This window comes from Lissotriton helveticus, chromosome 1_1 (assembly GCF_964261635.1).
Source record: "Lissotriton helveticus chromosome 1_1, aLisHel1.1, whole genome shotgun sequence".
Classification (NCBI taxonomy): Eukaryota; Metazoa; Chordata; class Amphibia; order Caudata; family Salamandridae; genus Lissotriton; species Lissotriton helveticus.
Window position 1 is genome coordinate 447,756,832 of NC_136057.1, and position 24,322 is coordinate 447,781,153.

At 45.6% G+C, this 24,322-nt stretch overlaps 1 protein-coding gene across 1 annotated transcript in view; it reads left to right on the plus strand.

The window, feature by feature from the left end:
• The first annotated feature begins 276 nt into the window (after positions 1–276).
• The window catches only part of KIAA0930 (KIAA0930 ortholog), a 645,174-nt gene continuing 621,128 nt past the window's right edge, over positions 277–24,322 (plus strand). The window contains exon 1 of the mRNA XM_078673838.1: positions 277–789. Within this exon, the coding sequence (XP_078529964.1) occupies positions 648–789 (142 nt within the window). The 5' untranslated portion in view covers positions 277–647. The remainder of the gene's footprint in view (positions 790–24,322) is intronic.

Here is a 24,322-nt window from a genome sequence, read left to right on the forward strand (position 1 = left end):
GTTGAGGACGAAAAGTGATACCAATCGAAACGGAGGTTGATTTTTGACATCCAGATAACAACATTACACGCGATTACCTTCGGGTAAAGTTCGCGCTATATAAAATCGCATTAAATAAAAAATAAAAATTCCATTCCACTTGGTAGAAATCTTAGATTGTGGCATGCAGCATAAAATGCGTTAAGCGATCCGCTTGCAAATACTCACGCTTTACGACAATGTATCATTAAACAAGCCTTATCGTGTGTTTGTATTACAGAAAATCGAGTAAGCTCTGCTTCCATGATGGCCGACGCCTCTGCACAGGTGCCAGCCCGAACGTTAGGGTCGCGTTTATTATTTATCAGCTCTTCCGACCGACTCCCTGTGCTTGTGGTGGGAACAATGAGACCTCACCCAGTCGTTCATAGAAGTAGAAGGAGGACTAAACTGTGCCACCCTCTTTGAGCGGCTCGTGTTCATCTCTAGTGGTGTATACCCTGGGAGGCGGAAGTGAGAACTGACAGCGGCTCCCTGGCTCAGACCTGCCGCCGTTGCCTGCAGGAGTCTCTCTGGGTTGATCACCTAACGGGAAGATGAGCCGAGCCCGCTGTGCAAAGCCACGGCCTCTTTCGCACTGACATGCTCCCACCTCTGGCGGCAGCACCATGACATCTGTCCGGAGCCTCAACCGGGTTGGGGTGCGGGAGGATGACAACGGGGAAGTGGATGTATCCCTCCAGCAGATGATCTCTGCCATCGTGGAGGAGAGGACCCGCAGCAACCTCCGACACGAGATCAGCGGGCTGGGTAAGAGACTTTTGAGAGAGTGACATCATTAAAGAGGGACTGTTGGCTTCTGAGATAGTGACTAACGAGAGAGTGGCTGTTGACAGATCCTCAGTGTGAGGGACAGCGAAAGGTTCCTAGGTGACGACAGAGAGAGTGACTTCTGATAGAGTGAATGTCGCAAGACGGAGAAAGTGACTCCCGAGTGAGTGACTTATTGTTTGACAAGTGAGTGCCGGGAAGTGACTGGTATGAGACGATGGTATTGAGTGAGCATAACTAAACAGAGTAACTACCAAAAGAGTAACGATTGAGACCTTGTGTGGGCGAATGTTGTGGGACTAGCTGATTGTTCAACAAAGTGACGGCTCGGGGAGTGAGTGTTGCCAGTTCAGGATCTGGTCTAGTGACTGCTGTGTGACAGCTGACTGGTGAACAGCTAGAGTACTGACTGAAGGAGTACTCCTTTAGAGAGTGGAATCCTCGGTGGCTGATTATTAGGAGATCAGGTAAATATTGGTTAGAGACTAGTGAGACATAGTTGATGCTTTTAAGAGATATATTTACTGGATGAGTGACTGCAAGGACAGTTCCTTGTGGTAGACTTATAATCCATTTTTAAAACGCTGTTTTATTGATTTCGTAAGTAGATGTTACATCACACCGAATACTGGACAAGAGTCAAAGCTACTTATTTGACTAATTAAAGCAAAATGATGAGCGTAAACATAACATTCACTGTAGCCGCTTACGATTTGACCTTTCTGGGGGCATTGATGGACATTTCTCTGTACTCTGGCTACACCCAGTAACATATATCTTTTACGGGAATATCCGTAGAAATCCGTGCGCCACCCAGCATTGCTTGTGAAAGCAGAGATCTGAAGTCTGAAAGCGGGATAGGCATCCTTAACAATAATTGCGGAAACGTCCAGATATGGTTGTGGTGATATGTAATAGCAGTGGAAAAAACGATAGGCTGGACAAGCCATATGTGAAATTTGGTCTCTGGAGTGTCTGATGTGTTCGTGGTTTAAAGTGGAGTCGTCTGTTTAACGAGACGAGAAGCTGTAGTTACTGTTTGAAACCCGTCTTTAAACGTGGGCGTGGGTGGGTGATACATTATTTTATGTATGACACACTGTTTATGTTATCACTTTTCTGGACACCAATCTGGTGATGTGACATCTACCTACGACATCAATAAAACAGCGTTTTAAAAATTGATTATAACTCTACCACAAGGAACTCATCCAGTCACTCATCCAGTAAATATACATGTACATAAAGAAATGCACCCTTTCGTCTGGCTTGCAGGTGGCAGAAAAAAAGCATAATTTTAGTGGTAGCCCATATACATTCCATGCATGGGAAAGCCGAGATTTCGTTGGTGTTCTGTACCATGGTAGTGAGCAGTTTTTAACAACACGGTAATTGTATTTCCTTTGAACTCCCTTTCTGTGGAGCAACAGAAGCAACGATGTTTGAACTGATGTGTGCTAAACCTCAAATCCTCCCCTGAATGCACCGTATTATATTTAATGTGGTGTTTCCCTCGCATCACTTTAATCAGTTTACTAGAAACTTTGTGCTGCGTGGTGTGATGGATTAAACTGCATTTGTATCCGTTGGCACAATTTGTATAGAGTGCAAACTGGAATTCCTCAGAGTTGATGCTCTGAGACGTTGAGGGGATCCTCTACTGTGTTTTTTGTGTGCTTTGTTTTGAGCATGAATACGCACACATAAGTTGGTATGTCTGTATTGTGCAATTGTTTACTACGCCTGCTTGAAACGGGACTCCGCTAACAGCACGTTACTCATCCCAGCAGCATGACAAATAGGCACACGCGCTCTAATTGTGCTGCCTGGAAGACAGAGTGATGTCATTGCGTCTCCTTTGGAGGAGCACGGAGTAGCACAGATGTGCCACACCAGTGTTCTCCGTGCGCGTCGTTCACAGAATCTGCCAGACGTGTTCTTCTTGGAAAGCACTCGAAGAGCAAAATATGAAATGCTTCTCAATTGGGGGCTGTTTTATCACAAGGCTTGGGGAACTCAGCCATGCATCACTTAGATTAAACAAATCCTTTAGAGGGCAATCGTAGTCCAGTTTTGTTTTTGTTACCAGTGTGGTACTCTGGGTAGAAATATTGGTTTTAACGGAAAGCTACATCACTATCGCAACGAACCATATAATAGCCTACTTGATGTTTTTACGATTTATTCCGCAGGCCATTCAAAAAAGAAAAAGCAGGGATTTTTCTTAAAAACAGTATTTTGGTAGCTTATGTTAGGGATGTCAGACATGATATTAACTTTCAGGCTTGTAACTTAGAACATACTAGGCGATGCCTTTACTGCCCCACAGCGAATGCAAACCATAATGTCTTAACATGTATGCTTTCAGAATTGTATTAAGGACGTTTGACACTGACTACAAAACCAATTGTTGTTTGACGCGTAAAATATTTACTTTTGTTATTTGTAAAGTTTTATCAACATTGAAAAGGTGAAAAGCTGAGTCACCTCCCGCTGGGGTTCATTCATACCTGTAATGTGTAGAACCCTAGACGTAGTGCCTTCCCCATTGAACTCTTACAGGTAAACAGTGCTTCTGGTATTTGAATGGACTGGCACTAACTAAAAGAAAAAACACAAAACAAGCATAGTAAATCCAGCTAATAAATCTGCTGCTCTCTTAATTGGAACAAGAGGAAGACTTGGGTCCTAAACTAACGGGATAGGACCAACTATAATTGTATAAACACGAATATCCAGTAGCTTTAGTTAGAACTTATTCACAACCGAGCCAGTGAAATCAATTCAGAGGCTTGTGTGATGTATTTCACAATTTTTTGAAACTTTTTGTGAAATTATTGACATTCAAGTCATGTCAAACATTAAGGACAATGCAAACTGATAAAATTGTCAACATATGAATTACATAGACAAATAACACATGTAGACAATTATATACAAATGTGTATAATACTTCAGCAATTTTTTGTGCAGTTAAGGAAACAAAACATGGTAGTCAAAGCACTAGTCCATAAATCAAAAGTAGCAATCAGGCGGAGTAGCATGTCCAAATTTGCAAACCAGTATAGTTTCTCCTGCCTATATGCACAGCTCTGGGGATCCTTTTGATCAAGTTTAGGGTAACACAGGAGGGAAATTAATTGAACCTTCTTCCTTAGCCCTCAAGATTAGCTTTTCCCAGACGCTGTCTTCAACACATTTCCAACCCCGTCACCATTAAGGGGTTTTCATCAGGACTTGAACGTGATGGTGTCTATTGAGGGGAATCTTTTGTGGAGGTTGCAGGTTGCTCGGTAGTATTCAGATATTGTTGATACAGGATTAATTAGTAAGGCCTGCGTTAATTGCGTTTTTTAAATGTGCCAATGGAAGCCAACGGTCACTGAATCTGTTCAATGAATCCATTCCAATACACAGTTGGAATGCTATTTGTTTTAACGTGGAAGCGCGTCGTTTCAGCAGGAAACAAGCCTGTCTGTGGCGCTGCTGCACGAATATGAATGGTCATACGTTGGCTTCCATTATTTCTCTTCTTTTTCACAACTTTTATTGTCTTTCTTGCAAATTCCAACACTGTGCTATGATAGAGAAACTGAGGTAATACGTCATACGGTCATGTACATTTGGACTAACATTATAAAATCAATGTTACTGCACCGATTTCCATATGAAAACCCATAATGCAAGCCATGCTTTTAGCAGTTATGTGCTGAGAATTCCGTGCAGGATTACAGGATCCAGGAATACCGCTGTGCAGTAACACTGTACCACTATTATAACCTTTTTAGCCAAAAATGGATGACTGGGCAACTTTTAATAGGGGCCAAATTTGCCACATTCCGCTAAAAGAGGCACATTCCTTACCCTACTGACAACCCATTTCCACAAACCTATTGAGTCTACTATGGGTATCTCTGAGCCATTTGGAAGTTATCTCGGACCACGGAAAGCGTTGTGGTGCCATGCTAATGGCCGATTGTACACTACATGCATGGTGAATAACAGCTCAGTTATTTTTGCATGGTGCTTAAGAATGCAGTTATCATCAAATCATATAGAAGTCTTTTTAGGTCAAGCCTGGGCAGTGCATGCGCCGCTGTGTGAGGCCTGCTGTATTCAGGTATGGATATGAAGCTCTGCCCATTTTCTCCCCATCTTTTCAATTGGCTCCTGTTACTGTCCTTTTTAGGTCTCGCCTGTCGATGCGCATGCGCATCGAGCTTGCGAGCCTATTGCGGCTTAAACAACTTTTAACTGAGAAGCAAGGAATCGTGGCGATTCCTTGCAGTGCCCGTGACTTTTAAGCTCAATGCGCATGTGCATTGAGCTTAAAAGCGCGTGCACAGCCGCAATCGCCATCTGTTCCTCTCTCCCGCATTCCTCCGACAGCTTTTGAAGTGAAGCTTAGCTTCACTTCAAAGGCCCGGCTTCTTAACACCCACATGCCGCTCTCACCGCTCCGCCCCCTCCCCTGCCCGCCTTGTGCATTTCTCCTACACCCCCTCCCCACAGCAATGCCCTCCGTCTCCTGATCTTCACTCATTACACTTTGTGCACTGACACTTCAAGTATTGTACAATACTTTGCAGAATACATGGAAATCGCTACAAAATCTAACCCACCGTGCTAGATGAGATACACTTAACGACCGAATACTGCAAGATAGCTCGGTGAAGTAACGTTCTTACTGCATAATGTTGTGGGCAAATCACCAAACTATTCTTCTGTGGTCATGCCGCTCTCCCCGCTCCGCCCCCTCCCCTGCCCGCCTTGTGCATTTCTCCTACACCCCCTCCCCACAGCAATGCCCTCCGTCTCCTGATCTTCATTCATTACACTTTGTGCACTCCGAGGCTCCATTCCATTTCTCTCGTCATTCACACACAGCTAATGTTAACCCTTAGCTCACTCGGGCACGGTTCTGCACTGAGTGCATTGTTTAACCTCACAATGTAGCAAATAATGAAGAGGCCTCACTGCAGCTTTAAGAACCTTCTGCACGCACGCTCTACAAGCACAGACTTTATTGATAAAAAAACATTTTTCCAGTTTATATTAAATTGCTTCACAAATAATTCAATTTCAAAGTACTCTTTCTCGCCATTATGCTGATAAACGCACTAGTCTACGTAAGCTTTCACCATTTTGTTAGGTAAGGAATCTCTGGTTGTAACTCTGGGGTTAAAAGGAATTATGCAGGAACCATACGTGGAGTTACTGATTTCCGCCTGCAGCCCCTCCAAGTGCCCCAAACCCATAAGTGATGTGGTACGCCAGTCCAGGTTTTTTATTTCTATCCTGGGACTTGTGACCTCTCTTAACCCACCGTGCTAGATGAGATACACTTAACGACCGAATACTGCAAGATAGCTCGGTGAAGTAACGTTCTTACTGCATAATGTTGTGGGCAAATCACCAAACTATTCTTCTGTGGTCAATGAGTTCAAAAGGAGGGCAATAGTACAGTTCTGTTAAGTTTCCCTGTCTAGCTGCCCCAGACCAGGGCTTTCTTTCTATTCTAAGACTTGCTTAGGCCATTCTAAAAAACCGGACTACAAATCCCAGAATGCAAATAAAAAATGTTCCGGGACATGGGAAAAGGCATCTATGCTAGCAGCAGTCATTATCATCTGCAATGCTATCGTTTACAAGCTGCATTTAAAAAGTGTGTTTTACGAGATATATATAAGTACGTGTGTGTGTCTACGTTTGTGTATGGAAAATGGGGCTGCATAGGGTGGTATAACGTTTTCATGCGAGCAGGTTGGAAATGTCCTGACCTGGAAGGAATTTCAGGACCGTATACATTACACTGCTTTCTAATATCTTTCTGATAAACCCTGTCTTTAATCGATTAGCAGCCGTCTTTAATAGATTAGCATCTGATCAGACCTACCTATGGTACATTTGTGCCTTCGCCTTTAAATGTTGCAACTGCTCGCCCTCTGCATGTCAGCTTCCTCTCAGGTGTTTACATTCAGCTTCCCGGGACCGATGGGGGAGGGGCGGGGGAGTGAGGTTGTAAAGGGCAGACTCCGAGGCTCCATTCCATTTCTCTCGTCATTCACACACAGCTAATGTTAACCCTTAGCTCACTCGGGCACGGTTCTGCACTGAGTGCATTGTTTAACCTCACAATGTAGCAAATAATGAAGAGGCCTCACTGCAGCTTTAAGAACCTTCTGCACGCACGCTCTACAAGCACAGACTTTATTGATAAAGAAACATTTTTCCAGTTTATATTAAATTGCTTCACAAATAATTCAATTTCAAAGTACTCTTTCTCGCCATTATGCTGATAAACGCACTAGTCTACGTAAGCTTTCACCATTTTGTTAGGTAAGGAATCTCTGGTTGTAACTCTGGGGTTAAAAGGAATTATGCAGGAACCATACGTGGAGTTACTGATTTCCGCCTGCAGCCCCTCCAAGTGCCCCAAACCCATAAGTGATGTGGTACGCCAGTCCAGGTTTTTTATTTCTATCCTGGGACTTGTGACCTCTCTTAGCTTACAGATTCCTTCGCTCTTTCTTTTACTCTCCACGTTTCTGCCTCTTTCACTCTCTCTTCCAACTCTCTCCCCCCTCTCCATTTACTTACACAAATCTCGCAGAAACCCTAAGCAGCAGTGCCCGCACTACCAATCCTTCTGTTATGCCACATCTCTCAGCTTACATATTCCTTCGCTCTTTCTTTTACTCTCCACGTTTCTGCCTCTTTCACTCTCTCTTCCAACTCTCTCCCCCCTCTCCATTTACTTACACAAATCTCGCAGATACCCTAAGCAGCAGTGCCCGCACTACCAATCCTTCTGTTATGCCACATCTCTCAGCTTACATATTCCTTCGATCTTTCTTTTACTCTCCACGTTTCTGCCTCTTTCACTCTCTCTTCCAACTCTCTCACCCCTCTCCATTTACTTACACAAATCTCGCAGATACCCCAAGCAGCAGTGCCCGCACTACCAACCCTTCTGTTATGCCACATCTCTCAGCTTACATATTCCTTCGCTCTTTCTTTTACTCTCCACGTTTCTGCCTCTTTCACTCTCTCTTCCAACTCTCTCCCCCCTCTCCATTTACTTACACAAATCTCGCAGATAGCCCAAGCAGCAGTGCCCGCACTATCAATCCTTCTGTTATGCCACATCTCTCAGCTTACATATTCCTTCGCTCTTTCTTTTACTCTCCACGTTTCTGCCTCTTTCACTCTCTTCCAACTCTCTCCCCCCTCTCCATTTACTTACACAAATCTCGCAGATACCCCAAGCAGCAGTGCCCGCACTACCAATCCTTCTGTTATGCCACATCTCTCAGCTTACAGATTTGCACTTTCTTTTCCTCTCAACGATTCTGCCTCTTTCACTCTCTCTTACAACTCTCTCCCCCCTCTCCATTTACTTACACAAATCTCGCAGATACCACAAGCAGCAGTGCCCGCACTACCAAGCCTTCTGTTATGCCACATCTCTCAGCTTACAGATTCCTTCGCTCTTTCTTTTACTCTCCACGTTTATGCCTCTTTCACTCTCTCTTCCAACTCTCTCCCCCCTCTCCATTTACTTACACAAATCTCGCAGATACCCCAAGCAGCAGTGCCCGCACTACCAATCCTTCTGTTATGCCACATCTCTCAGCTTACAGATTCGCACTTTCTTTTCCTCTCAACGTTTCTGCCTCTTTCACTCTCTCTTCCAACTCTCTCCCCCCTCTCCATTTACTTACACAAATCTCGCAGATACCACAAGCAGCAGTGCCCGCACTACCAATCCTTCACACACGCAACGCCACTCACACACGCAACGCCACTCACACACGCAACGCCACTCACACACGCAACGCCACTCACACACGCAACGCCACTCACACACGCAACGCCACTCACACACGCAACGCCACTCACACACGCAACGCCACTCACACACGCAACGCCACTCGCAACGCCACTCATCCACGCAACGCCACTCATCCACGCAACGCCACTCATCCACGCAACGCCACTCTTCCATTTGCAAAAAGAAAAATGTCTAACTATTCTATTGCGAGACCTATTGCATTTCCAATGCTTGTTAAATGTTGCTTTTTATTTATGAATAGGCTTAGTGGTCCCTCCTTTATACCGCATTGTTTGCATTTATAACCTCCCAATAAGACTGACCTGTATACTTATGTTGTTGCTTGGTGTGTTTTATTTAGTCTGTGAGCACTATTTTCTTGAATGATTTCTCCTATTCCACCCATGACATGCTTTCCTGTAACGTAGCACGGCGCCCGCATTTATATTTTTTTAGTAATGGCAGACATGTCCTATTAAGAAAACCATCTTGTTTAGTAATGGCGGCTGCGTCATATTTACAAAACCAGCTTGCACCTTTTAATAGATATTTAATTTTTTTGGGCATCGCGGTCCACTTTAACTATTGCGGCTGGCTCCTTTCTTTATTTACGTAGTCCGCTTTGACTATAGTGGTCGTTCTCCTTTCTTTATTTACGTTGCCAGCATGGTCTGCATTGACTATAGCAGCTGCGCGCCTTTATTTCTTTACTTTACCACAGCTTTCTGCTTTAACTATAGTGGCAGCAGTCTTTTCTTTTTATGGGAGTACTAGCCAATGGCGTGCATTTTGCACATAAAGGCGTGCAGCCGCCATTGGCTAGTACGACGTACTCCTGGATCTCCTTTGCCATGCCTAACACCATCTCACCCCTCCCACTTGCCCGCCTCCACCACCCTTCTGAGGTCGAGAGTTTAAGCTATTGGCATTGTAAATGACACTACCTTTTATTTATGTGTTTGTTTTCTAAACAGATTAATTAAAGGCATTGTCATTTACAATGCCAATAGCTTAAACTCTCACAAATGCAAGACCTATTGCATTGCAAATGCTGTTTCCAGAGTTAGCAGAGCACGTTTTTGATCAATGGTTAGTGTAGCCTGCGAAGTCCCAGAAGTTTCATATGTGGTTTGCTCATCCTACAGCTACATTAGACTTATGAGAGACCACACCTGTCTTTATCAGTGTCAGACCTATCAAGCACATGAATGTATGTGTCGGGTCTGTTTCCTCGTTAATAACAATGGGGTAACCCAGTGAAGCATAGAACCTGGAGATAGATACGTTAAGCGAACAATGGTTCTGCCACGAAGACTACAGCATACCTAAAAATTGATGAGTTTCATGGCAGTTCACCACATAGATTCAAAGGTGCATCACATAAACCACTATAGCTACATTTGTGTTGTACTTACCACAAATAGGATGAGTGGTACATGGATGTTCCAAACAGCTATGTAATACTGAGCATGACAACCACTTAAAAGGGGAAATCATTGTTTGTTTTGCATATTTTGTTATTCTTATAATAGATGAACACAATTTTTCTACTTTCCGGGAGACCTCTGAAAACCCATCTCTTCCCACACTCCCTCTATTGTTTCTAAGTTAGAGTTAATGACACGCTGAGCCTTCCCACTGTGCCTAGATGTGATTTTGTAAGTCCTCACTTTACAGCAGCTCAATCAGTCAATCAGCTTTATATTCTCAAATAAATAGCTTTCCATGAATGCACGTAAGCTGCATCGCGCAGTAGGGTAGAACCTTATAGCTCTCAGTTGCTGATTAGTTTATTAAAATTAATCCAAACTGGTGTTGATTGGAGGGTATTTTGTTGCGATAGTTGGACTGAATCTCTGGTGAGTGTGAGTCTTAGGATAGACACAAGACAAATGAGATATGGGGGCTGGAAACGAGCAGAGCAAAGCGGACCTTCGGCAGAATAGATGGTGCTTCTATGCTTTCATGCATTGGATTTGTGACAAGTAGAATTATTTCAGCCTATGAGGACATCCTCTCCTAAGCGCTGGTGTTGATATAAGCATCCTTTCATTATTTCCTGTAGTATAATTTCAAACAGAAAATTATTAGACCTTGAAGTATTCTCTACTGCTTGTATCGTCTGTGGTTTTAATATTTATTCTAAAAGTTTTTTCTCATGTACGACAAGTGCTCTATCTGGCTACCTGAAGGTGAATATTTCACACACCTACAAATTCTTAGTCTCGTGAAGAAAATTCTGGCTTTTGTTTCACGTGCACAGATACTGTGTAGCTTCTTGTGTTTGGGGTGTGCAGACTAAGGTGAGTGCCGATGTCAATTAGTTGGCACATTATATCCTTGCCAGTTCTTATGATATGGACTTGCGTGGATCTTGCACACCAACCATCGCCACTATTAAAAGGGGCTGACTTTAAAGAAAGTAAACTTAATAGGCAGATTCGTCTTCTTCTAAAGGTCATATAAAGTATCAGACGTACGGTGCATCCACCTTATTTCTAACTCTTTCACGCTTCTTAGCTGCATGCTATCATCCTACTTCCATTCGTGTTTATCTAGATATAACATGTCCCCGCCAATTAGATTTCCGAATTACTGACCTGACTGGAGGCACTCAGCTTAGACAGTTTACTCTATATCACTGATCTAATAAGGTATTACTACTTCCTTATCAGGTTGTCTACTTTGGGGCACCACCGAATTGGGATCCACCCTGGCTCCCACCGACCGGGGTGGATCCCTAGAAACCTTGGCATCATCCTGGACACCATACTCTCCATGATACCCCCAATCAGCGCCATCACATCCACCTGCTTCAGCATCTTCTGCATGCTCAGAAAGATCTTCAGATGGCTGCCCCTGTACACCAGGAAGACCGTTCCCCAGGCTTTGATCACAAGCAAGTTAGACTATGGAAACGCCCTCTACTGCGGGATACCCACCCACCTCACTCACAAGCTTCAAATCATCCAAAACGCAGCTGCAAGACTGGTTCTCAACCAACCCCGCCACACCCACATCACACCTCAACTCAGGGAACTTCACTGTCTCACCGTCCAGAAACACTGCCACGTCAAGACACTCACCCTTGCCTACAAAGCACTGTATCAGAATGGACCCGCCTACCTCTACCGCCATCTGCACTTACACCAGCCAACCTGCAACCTCTGATCTGCCTTGCTGTCACTCACACACATTCGTCAAAACAGAGCAGGAGGCTGCTCATTGATCTAGCTAGCAGCATTGACCAGGACTGCCCTTCCCCGGGACATCAAAACACCTGCCCAGCTCACAACATTCTGCAAGAAACTGATGACCTGGCCCTTCAACTGTTGATCCCTACCTTCCGCACCTACTTAGCGCCTAGAGACCCTCACAGGTAATTAGTCTGTGCTGTACAAATCCATTTATATAAAAAAAATGTAAAACATGCTTTATTTGCAATTTGCTAATCGGAAAGGCACATTGGATTATTAGTGGTGTAGTGGAGCCAGACAGGGCCGGACTTGTCCCTTAGAACACCCAGTGCGACAACACAATGATTTTCCAAGTACACAAAAGAAGCATTACGAAATAAAACAACAAAAACTTGTAACTCTTACACAGACATAAAAAACAGCAGCAAAATAAGCTATGCATATGGGGGGTTCCAGAGGGGCGGCCATATCGGTCTGTCTTTGTTTGATACAATTCAAATACTTTCACAGGGTGTACTATACCAGACAGAGGCTTTGGAGGGCGGGCCTGATTGGTTCCCCGGACTGTACTAGGTGTGGACAAGAGGAGGGCACCTTCTTCGATACAGTGTGGAGCTGTGAGCGGTTGAGTGGATTCTGGAATGGCGTCTGGAATGGGTTGGACGAGGCGCTGGGTTGGGTGCTCCCGCGCACACCGCGGTTGGGGCTGTTGCATGTACTAGAAGAGGTGGGAGGCAACATATATAAGAGACACCTGCTCTTGCTAGGTCTCACTGTGGCCAAGAGAGACATTGCAAGGGCCTGGAAGAACCCGCAGGCCCCATCGCTCGTAGCATGGAAGAGGGGCCTGGATTTCTGTATGGGGATGGAGAAACCCATATTCCTGGCTCGGGGCTGCCCCAACAAGCACTTCAAGATTTGGAAAAGATGGGCCGACTATAGGGGTATTTGGTTGGAGCCACCAGTGGAACCAGACCCTGATCTTGAGGCTTGAGTCCGCTTTGGTTTGGACTGTGTGTGTGTGTGTGTGTGTGTGTGTGTGTGTGTGTGTGTAGGACAGGACAGGTTGAGTACCGTGCAGGGGGGGGAGGGATCCGGGTGGGATGGAGTCTGGGAGGGTTGGGGGGGATACGAGTTGGGAAGGGGAAAGTTGAGTTATGTACATTGATCCCGATGTATTGATTATGCACATAATGATGGATTACGTTATGGTTTATGTATGCTGGTGTCCTGCAGATACCTCTGGGGTACAGGGGTCTGCGACTTTTTTATGTGATCTAGCAATAAAAAATGTGTTTTCAAAAAAAAAATAAGCTATGCATCATTGTACCAAGATGAAAGACATTCCCGCCCACCCCTTTCCGAAAAAAAGGGGGAGATGAATATGGATAAACTACAAAATACAAGACGGGGACAAGGTTAACAGAGGGGGCAGTCTTGGGTAAGAAGGGAGTGGAGGGAAATGGCCAGAACAACCCTCAACCCGCCATCACTGCCAATATGAAACACAAACACTTGTAATGGCTCATCCAGTCCAGTTTCCAAAACAGCTTTCAAACCCTCCACAAGGGACTGCTCCAGCTCCGAGTCCAACCCTGGAGACAGTGAGGGGGCCACCCGCCTGCAAATCCACCTCCGACAATCCAGAATGCCTTCCCACAGCTCAAGATCTCGCTCTGCATGTTCATCCGTATGCATTGCACGGCGCTATATCTCTCATGTAAGATACTTCTCGCAGGTATACATTTACCCAGTGGATGCATTCACCATGCACGCACTGAACAGCACTACATCTCTCATGTACTTCTCACAGGCACACATACACCCAGTACATGCACTCCCCATGTACACACTGCACAGCGCTGCTCATCTACCTGATGTAGGCCAAGGGTGAGTTCAGGACACAGCAATTGAACTTTAAAAAGTTAGTATGCCTCTAGGCCTCACTCCAGTGAAACAAGTTAAAAAGGACATGGTCACTCCTACTGATCACTAAATGAAATACTGCCACCACCACACTCGTGCTGCTTAACTCCCAGTGAAGGCAGTAACTATGAGGGTAGTGCTTTGGATTCAACAAAACCGGTTCAACAAAACCACAATCCGCGAGACAGGCCTATGTCATGGTGCACATTAATGATCTGTGTTTGCCTATGACAAAAAAATTCGCATTAGGGATCCAGACAGCAGTACAGTTGGGCACTCAGGGCAGGGGTACATGTCTATTAGCATGCAGAGGACATTTCCGTCCCAGCAGCCATCATGGAATTTCTAAAGGCAACCTTGCGTCTATCCGTCCTTCATCACTTCACTGTCAGTTTTCCCCCCTCCAGACACAGACATGCAGGCCATTCACTTCCACTGTTCAGGGATACACCCTCTTATCTTGTGCTATGTTGGAGCCTACAGAGGGCATCCAGAATGAATCCCACTTGAAATAGAAATCATGCTTGCACTATATATCTAGTCTCACTATGACACATATGTCATACATCCTCTATGCATACACTCACTGGACACACACATGACATGTCAGTGCAAGGATTAGGTAGTCACATTTTAGCAAAATTTTAGACAAGTAAGCCGGTAGTCAGAAAAGTCACCACCCTGAGTGATAAATCCTTAAAAAATCAGTTCTGGGCCACCACCACTGTAAACCCAAGATTTCCAAAAGATGTGTACAGAAATTCCATGTCACTACAGAGGGTACACTTGGTGCACCTTCATAGGTTACAGAAGAGGTTGTAGACCTTGGCTTTACCGTTGACAGGCCTAGGCACACATGACACATTAGCATGCTGGCTGGGCCACACAAAAAATCCGAATACCAGAGTAATTTACGGTCAGACACTCAGGACGGGTTTGCACATCCTTGTATCATGCAGGGGACATTCTGGTCCCAACATATTTCCTGTCACAAAGGTACAGATTAAAACACTAATGTAATATTATTATTTACCATTTTAATCTGCAACTGCCTTTTTGGTTATAGTTACGCAGTAGAAAAATAAATAATTACCAGCTTGAACAAATTGAACCCCAGTTGTACAAACCCCAAGCATATTCATAATTTTGCTTCAAAGAGGAAGAAAAAAAGATTATCATTGTGGTCTCTATTTCTTTGGCTATTCTATTCATCTGCCAAGTTATCCTTGGCTCATTCTCTACCCCAGTAAGTCTTGTTAAAAATTTGGGGTTCGGATTTTACTCAGACCTGCTGTGTGAGACCCTGAGCAATACCTTTGGTAAGTGCGTGGCTCATCACCTTAGTTTTCACCTAGATCACTCTCCTGAACGTGCCCTTTTTAGGTCTCGCTGGAATAGCATCCGAAGGATGCGTCCAGCTGGAGACGTATAGCTGCCCGTCTCGGGGGAATTAGGGACAAGAGGGTGTTGCGAGCTTTTCATGCGGATTTGGGTGCGCGAACGCGCACGTCCAGCCCCGCGCTGCGCCGTGCACATCCCCGGCTCCGATTTCTTGAAGTTGGCACACATGCGCGCGCATATACACACACAGACAGACAGACACTCGCTCGCTCACACACACACCGCCTCCCCCCCCCCCCACTGTCATCGGCCTCTTTTAAACACACGCATACACACAGACTCCAAGACACATACACACATGCACGCTCACACACATACAGAGCCCCCCGCCGCAGCTCTTAGTGCAAATGGCGCCTTCCTTGTAGCCCCTCCCGGACTCAAGACCGCCAGAGAATGCCCCCGAGAGCCACCAAGGCGAAGCCCCACTCACCGTCTTTCTTGGTGCGGCGGCTCTCCTCTCATCGGCAGCTGCAGGGCTCGTCTATGCCGGTTACCACGGGCTCTCCCTCACTCGTGGAAGGCGCCGGCAGCAGGACTCTTCCTCCCTCCTTCTCAGGGCAAGTGCACCGGGGCACAGGGTAGGCTCCTGCCTGCTCCGGTGCTCAAAACAGGCGCCGCTCTTCCGTGGGAGGCGGGGTAGGCTCCCGCCCTCCTACTTCCGGTTTCCGGTTGTCCCGCCCGGCCTGCCTGACTTCCTGGTCGCAGGCCGGCGGCGATGTTCGGTTTGTCCCGGGCTGCGGCGGTGATGCGGGGGGACACACGAGGGGTAGGCTCCCTCCAGAATTTAATTATAAAGCGAGGTGACACTCGCTACAAGTGTAAATACGCCGCAATTTGGGGCAAATGCCGGGTGGGCACCGGCTTGGAGCACCACGCGCTTCAACGGCAAACACAGCGCTCTAACGCGCTAAGGAGGCAAATCCCGCGGCCAATGCCGGGTGGGCACCGGCCTCCTGCAACAAAGCGCTCCCGGGCGCTTCAGGGAAATGAAGCGCTCCCAAGCGCTAGGCAGGTGAATACAGCGCTCCCAAGCGCTATAAAACTTGTCGCTTCAGAGCCCCCACATCCTAAAAATCTCACCACACACTGGAAGGGAGCAGGCTCTGGGGTCATCAGTCTAAAGCGCTTTTCTAGTAAAAACATTATTCCACACAAACTGTCATCCAGAGACCCAGTACCCCTGATACTCTCCTGCAGCACTCTCACCACAGTGAGACTCGTGTGAAACCAATGACGTGTCAGAGGGAGAATGACACCAAAGGATAAAAGGCAGAGGCTGCCCAGCAGAAATGTGAACCTATAATCTGCAGAGAAACACACACACACATACATACATACATACACCCACACATACATACACATACGCACACATACATACATACAAACGCAAACACATAAACACACACGCACACACACATACATATATGCACACGCACGCATGCACACAAAGTCACTGAAAAAAAGGACAAATTAACACTAGGTATCAATTACATTAAACAATGTTCCATGTGTAGCGCTTAACACAAAAACGAATGAATAGCCCCTGACAACTATCCAACACTGCCAGCTCTTTCCTGTATACCCGACCATATTGTATAATGCTATTAAAACAGAGACTTTTTAGGTCGATCCTGAGCAGCGCATGTGCTGCTCTTCGAAGCACGCTGTATTCAGGTATGGACTTGCTAAGATAAGCTTGCAGTTTTGTCCTATCGCTGAAGGTTGGTAGGTTGGGGAAGAAGTGTCTGGGGCGTCCTTTAAACAAGCATTTGCAATGCAATAGGTCTCACTTTTGCGAGAGTTTAAGCTATTAGCATTGTAAATGACAATGCCTTTTATTTATGTTTTAAAAGCAAAAACATAAATAAAAGGCATTGCCATTTACAATGCCAATAGCTCTAACTTTAATAATGCGAGACCTATTGCATTGCAAATGCTTGTTAGTTTCTAATTATCCATTTGAGACTTGTCAAGCTGAACTGTCTTTAGTCCGTGCTCTTATAGATTGTTCTGCTGCATTTTTTTATAAACCACTATAAGCCACATTTTATTGAGCTTTATGAGCAAAACAAAGCAAAACAAAACCAAGGCAGTGCAAAAAAGTCACAACAAGCATATGTTGGGAATCACATGTGCAGTTAAGATATCGTGCCTTGTAACCCATAGTTTTCCAACCATTTCCCCCAGATCCTTTTCTGTTTATGTAGGTACCAACGTAACACATAGATTGGTTCCTCCAGTTTCACACACCAGTCCATGCCTGCATGCCATGCCACCACCATGAGCAGGGTCACTGAACTCCACAGTCAAGCTATGTCCATTTTGGCGATCAGTGTCCCCGGGCGGGGGCTGCAGCGTAATCTTGCTCATGCACCCGGTCCAGCACTGTGCCAATCTCCATGCCGGACACACACCTAGTGAGGTTAGGGAAGGCCTTGGGTATGGGAGTGCCACAAAGTCTGTATACTGTTGTTTCCCAGTCCATAGACATAAGTTCAACCTTGTAGATCAGATCATCCTGGCCTCCATGTAGTCAGTCGATAAGGACCAGCATCTGAGAGGCCCAATAGTTTAGATGCAGGTCTTTCCCCGCTATGCAAAGGTAGATTGTATGCATTTCCCAAATGCGATACGTGGTACCCGATCGTCTCAAAGAAAGGAGTCCTCTCTGGAATGTATCCATGTGAACCAGTGTTTGGGAAGCGGGTGTAGGAAGTCTATAGGACATATAAACAGCGGTAGAAGCATCATCTTGAAGAGAACTACCATCTCCAATATATTAAGTGGCAGGCGGTTTCACCTATCCAGGTCTTTCCGCATCTTATGAATCAGTGGCATCAGGTTAAGTGACCAAGTAAGTGTAGGAAGCAGGGATATGTAAATGCCTATGTAGAGGAAGCTCAGTCTGTGGAGCAGTATGTGAGTGGGCCATATCGTATCTGCCGGTGGTCCAGTTAAGGGAACCAGAAGTGATTTTGGCCACATAACAAGCAGTCCTGCAGCCCGCCCATATTGAGCTGATATATGAAGTATTGTCTGTGGTTTCCGGGTCGAAGACAAAGAGCAGGACATCATCTGCATAATAACACTATCCGATCTTATATGTCTTTTCCCCCATCGGAATCCCTGGACTTGAGCATCACCGCCCACATAAGACGCCAGCAGCACCATTGCCAAAGCGGAAAGAAGGGGCGACAGAGGGCACCTTTGTCTGGTACCACGTTGTATCAACCCATTGACGCACACCTGTGCAGTTGGGCTGGCATATAGCGATCAAATCTACAATAAAAAACGAGGGCCAAAGCACCTCAAGGTATCCCACAGAGAGTCACAGTGAAGGGAATCCAAAGCTTTTTCTAAATACAATAAGTAAGAAGGCATCAGACACGGTGAGCTACTGCAGATACAAAATGGCTGCCTGCACCCTACAGATGCAGTGTTGCATGCTGCCCTGGGGCAGCCACATTGGTTTAAGTGAATAAGCTAGCTTGTGGATGACCCTAAGAAGTGTGTGTGTGTGTGTGTTGTATTTGTAAAGCGCACGGCTGCCCACGCGACGAGGCGTCCCGGCGCTGCACTCATACCGCTGTGGAACCCTTCCTGGCTTTTCCATGTGAAATGTCCACTCCTGGGCACCCCCAAGGTGAAGCCAGGCATCCAAGCACTGCTGGGGCCGTTGTGGAGAATAAGCAAGCTATTGCTCAGAGTCACAGAGTGGGACCCATGATTAGACTAGGCACCGAGACGAGAATTATCAGGTCCGGGGAGATTGAGTCCAAGAGCCGCCGAGGCGGGAATTGAACCCTGGTCCCGGGCCATATCTCCGCATCAGGGTCTGCCGCTGTAACCGTTGAGCCACGCTTCTCCACAAGTCTATTGGCCAGGACCTTGGTGTATATTTTGAGTTCACTATTGATGAGGGAGATCGGCCGGTAGGACACACAGTCCTCAGGGGCGCGTCCCGCTTTGTGGAGAACCCCTAAAGTCTCCACATTAAGTTTTTCTAGAAAGTGGCTTTTTGCTATAGCTTCGTGGTATAAGTCCAGAAACTGGGGAAGGAGGGGCCTGTGGAGGTTTTTGGTAGTATTCAACCCGGAATATGTTAGGGCATTTCACAAAGCTTCATGTTGGAAAGAGGTGCATTTTTTTCTTTAAGTGTAATCGGTTGCTCCAGTTCAGCTCCGTCACGTGATGGTAAGATAGGCAGCAGTAAATCCGCTATCAGTGGAGCAGCAAACTCTCTTGGTGCCCTCATGTGTTTTGCATATAGGGAGCAGTAGTATTCCACAAACGCTAATGTGATTGGACGAGTGTCCTCGATTCTCGCTTGGGCCGTATCCACAATGTATGGTATCACACTCTCCACTATGTTGTGCGTGGTTAACCAATAGAGACGTTTGCTTGATTTGTCTCACCACCTATAGACCTTGCTTTTGGATACGATCCAGCAAGACCGAGCCTCTTTGAGTCAGAGTTACCTCAGTGATGCTCTGTTAATTCCCACCTGGCTGGACATAGTTTTATCCTCTCTGGTTTGCTCTTCCACACGAACGTTACCGGCCTCCTGTTCCGCACACCTGGTATTGTTTTTGTCTGTCTTTGGCTCCGAGGTGTGAACAAGCAATTCCCTGCATGTAGGCTTTGCCCGCCACCCACAGGGTCCAGGGTGACTCCACGTCGCCTCTTTGAGGGCGAGGTAGGCATCTATTCCTGTGAATGGAAGTCTTTGATCTTGGGGCCCATCGGGTAAAAGGCATTAAGATGCCATACAAAGGGCTGGATCCCCTCAATCCAGATGAGCATCGGGGAGTGTCAGAAATCCCCCGGGGGAAGATGTAGGCTGCCGTGTTGTGGAGCAAGTCAGTGGTAGGCATGAGGAATAAGTGAATTAGGGACCTGGGCATGTGTGTCACCGATGTGTAGTTGTATGCCAATGTATCTGGGTTCCAAACCCACCAACCCTTGCAAGGCCCAATACTGGACGTCTAGTCTGTCAGCCGTAGCGACGGGGGATGTCCAAGGAACGCTCTTTTAGAGCAGTCTTTGCATGCAGACATCACCATATTAAAGTTTCCTCCCACCATTGTAATGTCCAGTGGGAGACCTAGTAGTGTGGCCTTTACTATTTCAAGGATGAGCCCAAGCAATTCAAGGGAACATACACCCATACCTGGTGTTTTAATATTTCTCACACCAGGTCTTGGTTAAAATATTGAAGATTAACACTGGAATGGCTCTCGACGCGGTGCTCCCTACACCAAGCAGCAAACAACTCCCAGTCCATGAATGCTGCATCGAGAACCGCCATAAAGACCATGGAATACTCGGGCACGCACGAAGCGGAGGCCTCACTAGCTCCAACATAGATTAATACAAAACCCCTTTCCTTACATATTAACCGCATACGCGCTAGCGGTTTTCCCGCTGCGCGCTGCGTTTTTCGAAAAGCCGAGTTACATGACGAGCTGAGCTCGTCATGAGCGTGCGAGCGGCGTAACTCTGAGCGCGGAAGGGGTTAAGAAAAAGCATAGTGTTACATTGCAAAACACTCTTACACTATTAATGTTCTATCTATAGATTAACAAGATATAAAAAACCAAATATGAATTCTCAGAAAACATGCTTAAGACCTTTATCTGAAAAGAAACACAAATAAAATGCACTAAACATTTAAAAAAGCATTTCTACCTTAATCATGTACATAACATGCCAAATAATTGAATATAATCTAATGAGTAAGCTGGTTGTCTTCTTGGTCTGGAAATCCTACTTGTACCCCGTCTATGTATGCTAGATACTCCGCTATTTCAAAGATGCATGCCACCGTCACGATCTTCACCCATCCCAGAAGACATTTCAAGTTCCCTCCCCATTGCACATCTTCATCCATCATAAACATGAACCCACTGCAACTGTCATTGTCTCTACCATCTTCACCACACCTTTGTCCACCATACTTGGCCACCCTTCTCAAATCCCAGCGTTCACCATTAGACAACACAACGTGCCACCTGTGTACATCTTTTACCTTAAAAGGCCCTAAAAAAGTATTAAAACCTTTTTTGCCTCTTCCTGACTTTAGCTTTACCCTAGCACTCGGAGTAATCCTCGCATCAACTGTATCTTCCTGCCCGGTGTGATTAACCTTAAATGTATTGGATTCCACGTCAGATCTCACAAAGCTCTTGCAACCCTAACGTCTGTTGCCTGTGTTGTTCTTTCCTTTAATCATGTCACACATCGAAGCTGGGCAAAGCTTTGAACCTGGCTTCCTCCCGCGCATTACACAAAAAGGAGTTTTACCAGTGGCAGAATTCTTTGTAGTGCGGTAAGCCCAGACCAACTGAAAACAAGAAATCCCCCATCTCTCTTGAGGTGAGTTGTGCCCCATTTTCTGTTAGGAGTTGGGCTGGGAACCCTTCTTCTCTGAAGACTTCCTGCAATGCCTCAATGGTTGCTCGTGTGGTAATTTCCTGAAAAATGTTTACCTCCAGCTACCTTGAATGCACGTCAACCATAACCTTAGCAAACCTTTCACCATGCCCCAGGCCAACCATAGGACCGATGAAGTCTAAACACAGGCTGTGCCATGCGAACCGAGGATCTGTGATGCTACCCACTCCAGAACTAGCTCCTAACTTCAACATTTTTTCATTCTCCTTACACTCAACACACCTTTCTACCCAATCAACAATATCTCCATCAATGGCTGGCCACCAAACTCTTTACTTACCTGTTTCTTGGTGATGGTCTGTCCCAAATGCCCCTCATGGACTAAATCAAACAACCTTTTGCGCACTTCCAAAGAGGGAACCAGCTTGTCACCTCTCATAACTATAGTTCCTTCATTCACAGAAAGCTCATCCGAAATCTTCCTATAAGGTCGTAAAGGAAGAGAAAGTGTACTTTCCCTTCCAATGCCATTCTCAATCACCCCCACCAGTACTTTATCTCTTTTCATGGCTTCTACCCACTCTGATTCACTGACTGCTCCACCACAACAACTGATAACATCCTCAGTACTCACCACAGCTCCTTCACTTTCTGTCTACTCAACTGCTTCCTCATCGACAGTGTTCCGATCAAGCGATAACAGCGAGAAACAGCTTGGACCTTCTTCCACTCAAGAATATACTCAATTGCATAGTTGTACAATTGTAAACATGAGACCAGCCTCGCCAACCCAGTTGACCCTTTGCCCATACTACCAGGAAGCAAAACCTTCAAAAGTGACTTGTGGTGTGTTTTCAAAATAACATGGCTGCCCCACACATAGGTACGGAAGTATTTTAAGCCCCATGCTGTAGCTAGTGCCTCCCTCTCTATAACTGCATAATGCCGCTCCGTATCAGTTAAGGTGCGTGATGCAAACGCAGCCATTTACTTACCCATGCCGTGCATTTGAGACAGAACAGCTCCTATACCTGTTGCACTTGCATCAACTGTGACTATAGTCTTGAACCTCGTATCAAACGTAACTAAAGTTTGGGCATTAAATACTTCCTCTTTGATGCTTTGAATACAACATTGTTGTGAGGCACCCATCTCAAATTTCACCCCTTTTCTCATCAAAACTTTTAAACACTCAGTTTTGCTGCAAAATCTTTTACAAACTTTGAGTAGTACTGTATGAAACCTAGGAATGAGCGTAACTGTTTTTTTATCCCTAGGCGATGGCGCAGACCTGATGGAAGATACTAAGTCACTTTTAGGCCTCACGCCATCAGTGGATAGGGTATGCCCAAGATATTCAATCTCTTCCACTAAAAATTCCCATTTTCCCCGCCTTAATGTCATCCCAGACTGCAAGACGATCCAAAGCCTAGTTCAGGGTAACATTATGACTATCTACAGTATCACCAAGCACTAGTATATCGTCTTGGAAGAAGATCACATTGTCCAACCCCTTAAAAATTACGTTCATCATCCTTTGGAGGAGACTTGCCGCAGAAGAAAGCTCGAAAGGCATCCTAGTAAACTGGAAAGTGCCTTCCATGGTGATGAACGCAGTTAAGGATTTGGACTTTTGGTGAAGCTGTATCTGGTGATCTGCATGTTTAAGGTCCAGCGTGTAAAAATATTTTCCCCCTTTAAGCAAGAGTATCACCTCATTGATGTTAGGAAGCAACGGAAATAGTTTGAAGCTGTAAAACAGAAACTGAGGACATTGAACATTACCCTTATGCTCCTTTTTTGGCTCGGCTCATGGCCCGTGCTGGCTTAGCTCAGGGTCATTTATGCTTCCAAATCTCTTTTCTTTGACACTCCTGAAGCGGCATGGGAATGGGTGACTGAGCATCCGCGAGATATGCAGCCACTTAGTCCCTTCCGAAACCAATTTGGCTGCCACCAGGCAGTTAGCCGAGCTCTGCGGGGGTGCCGCAGGGACAGGGCCTCCAGATCGCCCAGGGTGTCAGGGGGATCGCCAGCAGAAAGGATGGGGACAGAGTCTCTATCGAGGAGCCGGAAGTTCATGGAGGCATAACTGCCATCTTGCGCTCCCAGGCCTTTCTGCTGCATTTTTTAAGTGCTGCGCACCCTCAATGACTGCCTTCTTTTTCTTTTTACTTTTAATTGATTTTCATACACTTGTGGCTGTTTGTTTCTTTTCTGTTCATTAGATATATTCTGTTCATTAGATATATGCTTTATCAACAGCAACCTCCCAGACCTCTATTAATCTTCAAAAAAAAATTTGTGGGTGCTAAATCTGTTTTCCATTACCATAAGCCTACCAGCTGCTTACTTTTTGTCTGTTTGTTTTTCCACCTTAACTATTTCCTCCACTCCTGTGAATTTGCATTCCTCTCTCTCCCGCATTGACCCTTAGTTCTTCTTATCAGCTTTTACAATGTGCACAGCCTTTACAATGTGTACTGCTTCTCTTGGTTTCCTTACAGCAATACAGCTTTCTTGTAATTATCAATGTTTATCTGTTTCTTGCGTAAGCAACTTAATCATAAAATATCCATCCCATCATCATATGTCTTTCGCCATCTTTGTTTTTAAAACTCGGCGTAAGGATCAGGCAATCTGTTAATGCATAGAGTAGTTAATTGATTTTGTCACTTATTTATTTAATGTCATGTCTGTAAAGCGCTTTGAGTGATCGCACATTGTAAACGAATAAACATAAAATGATGGAAAAGAGTAC